Source organism: Stegastes partitus, unplaced genomic scaffold, assembly GCF_000690725.1.
Source record: "Stegastes partitus isolate 25-593 unplaced genomic scaffold, Stegastes_partitus-1.0.2 Scaffold542, whole genome shotgun sequence".
In the NCBI taxonomy this organism is placed as follows: Eukaryota; Metazoa; Chordata; class Actinopteri; family Pomacentridae; genus Stegastes; species Stegastes partitus.
In genome coordinates, this window is record NW_007578273.1 from 35674 (window position 1) to 45506 (window position 9833).

A 9833-nucleotide genomic window follows, 5' to 3' on the forward strand; every position below is an offset into this window, starting at 1 on the left:
TTCTTAAATTTCACATGCTTTCCTTTTAAAGTTAAGCATTACTGTAGCTGTTATTTGTGAGCTAATGTCTTTGGACTCACTAAAAATTCACACATTCAAGCATTTTGTAGGCACGTCAGTAGTAACTGTACAGTCTCTCTTATGTTATTGATTTAACCCCTCAAAAAAAACTAAACTCTGTGTAGCAAATGTACATATTTAGAATTTCTTTGACATTAAAATAACCCGTCCATCCTAAAATAAGGTCAAAGTAACTGTTTCCTACTAAGCCTCCCCGTTTGTTTGTTAAAGCTCGAGCACACCAGCTCACCTACGACTCAAACACTACTGTTAACAATGGCAAGTTGTACTATTGGAGAAATTCAACTATGAATGTTTGAACCAATTCAGGAAAAAAAAAAGACTGATAGAGAAAGCACCGTCCCGCAAGCTGATTAGTTTATGTATAAAACTCCAGAAATCCAAATGTGTGTTTCTGAGACTGACATCAGTGCAGTTTGAAGGTAAAAAAAAAAATATCATTAAAAAAAACCATATGGACATGTTAACAGAAAAGTTTTTTCCTATATAAAAGTCAGAAAACACGACAAAATCTATTTCCAGAGCTAAAATCGAGCATTCAAATTGCTTGCCGTCTGGCCAGCAGTGTAAATGAAAGATTGCTATCATATTACGTGAAAGAATTATAGCAAAGCATCTGAAGAGGTGGAACCGGTGAATTGGTGGTGCAGTTATTAACATTACTACTGCTCCTTATAATAAGAAAAGTCTTTATGAACTTAAAAAAAAAAAAAAAAAGTTTATTTCAGACAGACAAAATGCAGGGTACAGTATGATGTGTAAATGTCCAAATAGTCACAAGTCTGTGGGTAAAATGAACAGCGGTGGCACATGTTACACTTACTGTCTGAACAAAGTCAATCTAATTATTGCTTTAAAGAAAACATTAAAAACACTATTGTTTGGGAAAGTTATTAAACAGCTCGCACACTCACTTCCTTTATGTACATGCACAGTCAACATTCACGGACATCACGTATACCATCTTACAGTCACACAAATGACTTTTAATGACAACAATTCAAAGGAACATCAAAAACTAGATTTAAAAAAATAGTCTCTCATTTGTCATGATCTACCAAAAACTTCCATGAACAATTCCATCATGCTAAGAGTTCCCATAAAAGAGGCTGAACCTTAAATCTCCCCTCCACCCTGAAGCTCTCGCGCTCCCTCGCCCCCAGCACAGGAAGCCATATATAGATTATCCCCCATCCCCAAAAGCAAGCACCCTGAACAAGGCCCCACCTTGAAACAGATTCAAATACTCCTCATCGCTCTCCGTCAGTAAAGGACATCAGCTCTCCTGCTTGTCTTTGACTAAAAGGGCTGTGTGCTGCCCTCCACTGGATGCCATCAGCACTGCACGGTTCTCCAGCTGTTTTCCCGTCATCTTCACGGGGCTCCACTCGTCGTCCTCCTCTCCTGTGCCAAGCTGCATGTTGGTGCCCATTCCCCAGGCGTACACCGATCCTGTAGCGTGCAGGAACAAGTACAGGCAGCAGTGAGAAGAAGGAGCATCCTTTTTTTTTTTTTTAACCCTTTAAACTGTGTGACAACATCGGTCAACTTAAAGCCGTTTGGTGAACAGTGTGTCACTGCTCTCATAAAATCCAGGTTCACGGTCTGTGTCAGATCGCACAACAGCTGTTTGAGGCATGTCACACGCTGCGATGAATAACTGCACTCCAACGTAAAAAAAAAAAAAAAAAATCATGTGAGAGCGGAGACGGGCTGCAAGGTGGAGCAGTTGGTAGCACTGTTGCCTCGCAGCAAGAAGGTCGCCGGTTTGCGTCCCGGTGGGGGCACCGGAATCTTTCTGCGTGGAGTCTCCATGTTCTCCCCGTGCAGCGTGGGTTCTCTCCGGGTTCTCCGGCTTCCTCCCACACAGTCCAAAAACATGTTGAGGTTAATTGGTGATTCTAAATTGTCCGTAGGTGTGAGTGTGAGTGTGCTTGGTTGTCTGTCTCTAAGTGTAGCCCTGTGATAGACTGGTGACCTGTCCAGGGTGTCCCCTGCCTTCGCCCTAAGTCGGCTGGGATAGGCTCCAGCCCCCCCGCGACCCTAATGAGGATTAAGCGGTGTATTGAAAATGGATAGATGGAGAGCGGAGACATCAGCAGCTGTCATCTGCTCTTACATTTTGAAAGCAGCAAAACTATAAATCTAAGACCCCACTTTTTCTCTGTAGGTTTTTTTAATGGTCAGGGCCCAAAATAAGTCAGAAATGTATTTAATGAGTACAAACCGGTTAATCCTGCAAGATATGCAAAGACTAGTGGTGTCCAGGGTTTTTAAACAAACATATGCTGTCCACTGCCTCAATCGTTCCCCTTTGGAACTTTAATATGCAACAACTGTTTTAAAATTTGGATTAAGACTGTCCCTTTGTCCATTGTTTTAAATTAAAAGGTCTCATATTGTTCCTTTCTGCAGCAAATTAATCCAAGTCTCACATGTCCCCACAGTGTGCCTTCTGATTGTTAAGCTTAAAACATTGCAAAGATGGTTCAATGGTTCATTTCACCACGACTCTATAACCCTGGTCTTAGGGCTGAAAACAAAAGAGCTGCTGTCCACGTCTCCTACTCTCTGCTTCTGTGACTGGCAGTAAGCAGCAGAACAACTGACTGCACAGCTGCTGACACCGAGAGACTGGGACTATCTGCCGCTTCTAACTTTCTCTCTGCATGACCATTTGACATGGAAATATTTCCAAATTCACAGCACAGCTGTTGTTTTTAACTTATGCATAGTGTGTTTGTCAGACAGCACTGGTTATAAAATGAGTCGCTTAGCGGTACAAAGCAGCAGCTTGAGAAATGGTGCTGAAGTGACTCCTTGTTAACATGTAGTGTTAATGGGCTGCACGCCACCATTTTATACTCGTTCCATTATCTGTCAACAGAAAATTATGCCAATGAGAACAGCTTCACTGGGAATCTGGTCATATTAAAATGTACGTTATGAGAGCAGGAGAGATGCAACAGATGCAAACACCGGTTGTTCAGGTTCCACTGGAGCACAACAAGCAACAAGAACACCCATTAACCCGCCCAGTGTTTGTTTATTGGTTTTAAACCGGTATTAAAGTTTCCACCTTCCTCATCCCTCAGTTACACAACCTCCACAGAGCTCTGCCCTGTGGGCACACCGCCAAAGCTAATGGCAGCATTAGTCGTATGCTAAAACTTAACATTTTTCTATTCTTGTGGTGGCATTACTGTCAAAAAACAGAAGCAATCCACTCTGTCTTCAGTTCCTCATATGCTTGTGTTCACACTTGCAGCCAACGGTAGAGCATTCAATGTGCTTTGCTCGTGGCTGAGACATCTCAGAGTTAGCAGAAGCAGCTCTAGACAGTAAACAAACCTGTTGGCTGGGAGGCAGCTGTTTATCCTGGCTCACCTAGCAAGCAGTGTGCAGGACTATCCAAAGTTTTACCCTGATAACTATTGGTTAGTAGAGGTGTGAGGCAACACCTTGCTCTAAGTGATACTGGCTTTCAAAGCTGGGATGCCAACTAGATGTAACAGGGACTTGAGGAATGGCAGAAGCAATTGCCTTCATATCATAACTGCTTTTCACAACCACAAAACACAATAAAAATGGATTTTCACCATATGGGACCTTCAATGTGCCACTTTTATGTATTCAATCTTCATTCAAATAATACATGTTGAGTGAACCTGTACTTTCATACTTTAAATTGCATGTTTAAGCATTTCAAGGCACTATTCAAGGTCCTTTGGATTGTCCTAGTGTATATAGAATGTGCTATACAAGTCTGACTTTCCTATAAACAAGCTTTGACCACAGTGTCGACACAGCGATCCACAAGGGAGGAGAGTGCTGTCCCGGTCATGGACACGGACAACAGTATTTATTTCCCTTAAACTTTTAACAAAAACAGCACTTAGGGGACTAGTCAGTGTATTCGGAGTTATTTCATGCTGTATTCTGATAAGTACTCTGTCGTCGTGGGTCTGTAGTAGCAGTCGTACAGTGAGAAATTCAATCCGCTTCAAATTAGCTACTGGTAAACATGTCTCAGTGCAATTCTAGGACCATCGCTTTGATTTGGTGGCCAAAGATTTGACCACATTTCACTCACGAATGTTCACTTTCCTCTCAAAAAATTGCATAAAGGGGCCTAAAGCTTGGAAAGCACAACAATAAACATTACCTTAAAGTATAGAACAACTTTAAAGCAAAGTCGCTGCTTTAACACATCACTAAGTAGTTTAGGGTAGATGCCTGTGCATGTAAAGCGTGTGACGTTGACACAGGACACCGTGTTTTTGTCCAATATATACATTTGAAAAACAACAGCAATACATTTCCTCAACTAAACCACATAAATGATGGATTGGAAAACCTACAAGATATATGGAAAGCACTGTCAGACAACCAGTTTTGTTGTCAAGGTGTGAGGATTTGTTGTGCTTCACCGCTTTAGAGCAAACTATACAAGACTGTTAAGATCCAAATTAAAACCTGATTGCTTAATCCTCTGCTGCATTCGCTTTGTTTCTCACCTTCTCTAGTGACTGCGTAGCTGACAGACGCTCCACATGACACTCCTCTCGCCAGCTCCATCCCCATCACAGGTGTAGGCTCACTCTTCTCTTCGGCCCCTTGACCCAGACCAAGACGGCCATACTCTGCTCTGCCCAGGCTGTATACCTGCCCTAGAAAACGAGGAAAAACGAAGCAAAGACCCCGTTAGCTCCGACACTTGACTGCTAAAACATGACTTGTGACATCAGTTGTGTATTATTTGTCAAACTAAATCAGTAAGCTTGTCAAACTCAGAGATTCAAAAAAAGATGAACTTTTACAGCCACAAATTGTGAATCTAAAACATTTTGCTTACCTTCAGCGTCAAGACAGAGTGTGTGATGTTGTCCTCCAGAGAAATCCACCCAGGAGGTGGTAGAGTTCTTGAAGCATGTCAGTTTTACTGGGACAAAACACATCTTGATGCTTTTAGTGCCTAGAAGAAGAAGAAGAAGAAGAAAAAAGTGAAAGTTGCACACAACTACCTCATGATGTCTGATGCAATAAGCTCAGAGCAGACTGTGAGAAACTGACACAGAGTTGAACGCAAAGCAGTATCACATATCAGTGCAGGTAAAGTCATAAAGAAAATAAGATTACATGCATCATATCACGATAATTAAACACTGATAAGTCACACTGACCCAGCTGGTGATAGTTCGAGAGGCCAAATCCATAAACGTGTCCATCTTTCGATACAGCAAAGGTACAGTACGATCCACAGAAGGCATCAATGAAGTGAACTTTCCCTTTGACTTTGACAATCTGTGGCACCAGCAGCCGCTCTGAAATCACAGCACAGTAACATACATTACAGGCAATACATTTAAAAAACAAAACACTGTTTATATAATAAGAGATTATTGTACATTTAAAATCTTCAGTCCATCAAAAGGGACAGAGTACATACCAAGGCCTTTCCTGCCTCCTCTGTCTGAAAAATGCTCCGGCACTCTTCCCAGCTGCCCCTGCTCTGCTGTGCCTGATGTGTAGAGATTTCCCTCCACTGTCACCAGCACCAGGTGATCGTTGCCTATTAAAGAAATCATAAAAATTAAACATAAACACTCTTGGAAGTTCATATAATGTGAACAAATAAAAACATATCGCACAGAGACAAACCGTTTCTTACCAGAAGCAATTTTCACAACAGGTTCTGTCATGGGAACTTTAACTGGAACAGTAGATGATTTCATGGGCTCCAGAAGGCCAATAACACCATTGTTGTCCTGGAAAAAGGGAATCAGCATATTAGAAGTGAGCTGACGTTAAAAATAAATAAATAAAAAAGACTGCAGTACAATATAGGGAATAGCCGATACAAACAGACAGACAAGAAAGAAACAAGCAAACAAAAAAACACAGATGAAGATATGATGGAATTCAGCGACAGAGGCGATAAAAATTGGAGACACCTCATTTGTCAAATTTCATCTGATGCACATATGAAACATTCTAAATGAATACAACAGTACGCAGGAAATAGGACTCTTTGTTTGGGAATATTTGGGGTTCAGATCCTCTCAAACAGGTGATCCACTCAGACAAGAATGTTGCGGTGAAAGTAGGTAACAAAAGGCTTTTACAAAGTCCTGAATTAAGGGTCGTAAAACATTCAGTAAGTGAGGAATGTCAGTTTTTGATTTTTAAATCATTTGTATACATTATGGACTCTAGACTTGCAGGAAAAACTGAGATTTTATTGATTTTAAATTAAAAATCACACTGAATCCAATGCATTAGGTGTGTGTGTGTGTGTGTGTGTACGAGGAGAGTCATTTCAGTTTAAGTATACGTCTAAATGTTTGCAGGGCTGTAGACATTACACTGAGTACAGACAGAGAAGTCCTGGAAAGTATTAATATGCTCAGACTCAAGCTCTGGGCCAATGTGCGTTAAGTGTTTAAATAGTCCGCAGGACATCATCTGTCAAGAGTCAAGAACAGTATTTAACGTAATATCTATGGAGGATCTAGATTTATAAAGGGGCCTGCGACTTCCAGAACTGTTGAGAGAGAACAAATATTTAAAGTAGAATGAAAGAGATGAATATGGAGGAAGGTAAGAGAAAAAAATACCACACAAATCTTTAGTAGTAGGGAAAATCTCTCTCTCACACACACACACACACACACACACTTCCAAACACAGAACCAGGGGGTGGAAAAAGAGCAGGTAACTAACCCTGAAGGAGCCCCAGATGTACACAGCTCCATCCTCTGTGAGTGCAGCTGTGTGGCTGTCTCCTGCAGAAACCTGGATCACTTTCTCATCCAGCGCCACCTTTCCTGGAACCATCTCAGACCCCTCCGCTGACGTGTCCCGGCCAAGAGCCCCTTCGTCATTACAGCCAAAAGTGTAGACCTAAAACAAACAAAACGACAGGACCTCTTAGTTACAATGTTGGCATGACGTGAGTCATGCAATATTCATTTTGTAAAAGAAATAAATACAACAAACGGTCACCTACATGGCCAGTGTCGCTGAGGCAAACAGTGTGCATTCCTCCAGCTGTCACTTGCACAGCTTTCTCTGGCAGTGACAGCAGGGCTGGCTTCTTCCTCTCAATGACATCCCCTCCTAAACCCAACTGTCCAACATCACCTTGACCCAAAACAAGAACCTGGCCCGCCTCTTTCAGATGACTCCTGTGGGAAACTGGTACAAACACACGCACAATTTATACCCAGTTTATTTATTTAATCTTACGTATTAATAATCTTGAAAGGCCAAGCTTGACTCTGGCATGAAAACAGTACAGGACTTGAATTACCAAGTCAAACAGTGGCTGCATACTACAAAATTTGTAAAAACAAATGCTTTTCTTCATTAGGTTAGAAATACATCCATAGTGTATGTTTACACTGAGTCTCATTGTGCCTCTCAAGCTGGTCAAGAAATCAACTACATATGAATCCAGTCTGCATGCCTCCATCAACTCGTTTTGGACAAAACTAGTGATTTACCTTTTATTTTCTTGGCGTCTTTATTGTCCTCCACAATCGTCTCCGATTTCCTCTTGGTGGCGGTCTTTTTAGCAGGCATGACGGCAGCACTAATGAAAACAAAGAGGAGACACTGGTGAATAACCCCACTTCAAAATAGATAAGTTGAACACTAGCTGTGAGTTGATTAAAGGATCACAACTAGGACCCAGAGTTTTTAAAGTCAAACAAAACATATATAAAAAACTCAAACAGGATAGTTGCTAAATATCACACAAAAGTTAACCCCTATCTATGGATCATACCAACTAAAACTATGCATCAGAAGCTTCATCTTCTATATCTTTTCTTTCAATGAACAAGGAAATCCATGGGATAAACACCCGAGTGGTGACATGTGACGAGCAGTGGTCTATTAACAAAGACGGCTAAACATTGCAAAGTTGAAAAGTAAAACACGAATGAAGAACGGCATTTCAATTAAGTTTTCTGTTGAAGTTTGTGGTATTGTAAAATTTGACACTAAGATTTTAATTTGTATGTCAAATGTGTACTGGTTGTCACTCTCCTTGTTTAACAATAATCCCTATCCGCCCTGAAAACAAAAAAAAAAAACAGAGGTTTGTCACGACTAATAACCATTTTTAATAGCTGACATTTCAACATGTTACAGGAGAATAGAGCTGTTTGTATCTAAACAAATTTTAGAAGAAAAAAAAAGAAGAAGAAGAAACAACCATGAAGCAGGTCATGTATGAACAAAAAACGAAAAAACACCTTTTGTATACGCTTATCGAAACTGCATATATCCAAAACACAGGAGCTACAGTTCTTGGCTTAAAGGCAAACGTTCCACGATACAACCATTAAAAAACAAAGCACTGAAATGCAACAGAGACGCCCGGGCCTACAAATCATATTCTCCAGACATAAGGGAACATGCTTGCTTGGTGAAGAGCACATCTGCAGTTTCATATGAAAATTCCCATCCACACTAAAACCATGACTTGTATCACAATATTTGTCAGGACATTTACTTAATTATTAACTTATCATATAGTTAATTCAAGGCCCAACTTCACCCAACTCCTGAATCCATGCACAGGCCTGAGATGCCAGATCTGAAAAGTCTAACGAGAGGAGAGCACTACTGCCACAATACATGTCATGTCTGGTATATCGGTTCTAGGTGTGTCCTCATTTTTTTAAAGCCCTGTTTGTACTTTCGTAGTTTCTTGCCCTACTTGTTGTTTCACGCCTTATCTGTATCCAGTTGCTGTAACATATGATCAGCAAAGTTTATCTTATTTTACTGTCTATCAACAACTGACAAGGATCGTCAGGCACAAGCAGCCTTTATTTTCGTCTTAACCTTAACCAGAAGCTGCTGTGGTTCAACAGCTGTCGGAGGATCACTTGAATGGCTGGCACAGTGTCAGGTTCTCTCAGCTCACAGACAGTTGTGCTGCCATGCTGGAATGAAACCAACGTCCGCAAAATAAGGGCACAAGTGCTGCAGTTTAAACTGGAGTCAAGCTTGGCTCTCAATTACACATTTACAGTGTACGATACACTCTATGATTTGCTAAGGACATGTTTGAGGAGTGCGGTCAGAGTAATCATTTAGCAAAGACTGACAGTTTAAAATAAGCTGCGTGATCTAACGCTGGCAGCACCCATGTGCCCTTGCTAACATTTAGAGTTAGCTAGGTGTACGTGGCTGAGCTCCAGTTTCATTCTTGATAGTTGAAAAAAGTGACACCACTCGCTGCTAATACAGTGAGAAAGCAAGATGCAAGACACACGTTTCTACAAGTGAACTAATGCTAGCTGACTGCTATCAAAGTGAAGCTATTCTGTATGACACTGGCTAACTGTTTGCCAGCCAGCGGAAGCTAACTAGCTAGCTAGCCGTGTTAGCGTGACATTTGGGAATGAATGAACCCCAGTAACATAATTTATTACTTTTCCAGCGTGACCAACCGTGGCTTTATGTCTTTTATTGGTTGTTTTTACCAAATGGATAGTTTAGGAGGCGATAATTTACTAACCTGTGATATACAGAAGTTTGTAGTTTGGCCAGAAGTGAATGTGCAGCGCCTGTTCCCGGTCTTGCACCGCACGCGAGATCTCCCGTTCTTTGGAGGCTGCAGAAGCCCCGCCTCCTTAAAGAGACAGTCACTCTGAGCGCTGCAGGTCAGCAGCGATGGAGGCTGGTCACTGTAAAAATAACACTGGGAAATCTTTCTTTTTTTTCTTTTCTTTCTT

General features: G+C 41.2%; 1 protein-coding gene across 1 annotated transcript; it reads right to left on the reverse strand.

The window, feature by feature from the left end:
• Positions 1–774: 774 nt before the first annotated feature.
• rcc1 (regulator of chromosome condensation 1) lies at positions 775–9687 on the reverse strand. The gene is made up of 10 exons (XM_008288117.1): positions 9617–9687; positions 7587–7675; positions 7091–7278; positions 6805–6984; positions 5753–5849; positions 5531–5653; positions 5265–5405; positions 4937–5056; positions 4599–4751; positions 775–1533 (listed from the first exon to the last, which is right to left on the reverse strand). The coding sequence occupies exons 2-10, from the start codon at positions 7663–7665 to the stop codon at positions 1358–1360; spliced, it is 1257 nt and encodes a 418-aa protein (XP_008286339.1). The 5' UTR covers positions 7666–7675; positions 9617–9687; the 3' UTR covers positions 775–1357.
• Positions 9688–9833: the final 146 nt, after the last annotated feature.

Bases quoted from the DNA above. Each gene is read 5' to 3' on its own strand.
- rcc1 (XM_008288117.1), bottom strand. From the start codon at position 7,665: ATGCCTGCTAAAAAGACCGCCACCAAGAGGAAATCGGAGACGATTGTG. The intron at 6,985-7,090 runs GTAGGTGACCGT...TGTTTGTTTTAG, and splicing joins GCCTCAGCGACACTGGCCAT to GTCTACACTTTTGGCTGTAA. The intron at 5,057-5,264 runs GTCAGTGTGACT...TTCTTCTTCTAG, and splicing joins CTCGAACTATCACCAGCTGG to GCACTAAAAGCATCAAGATG.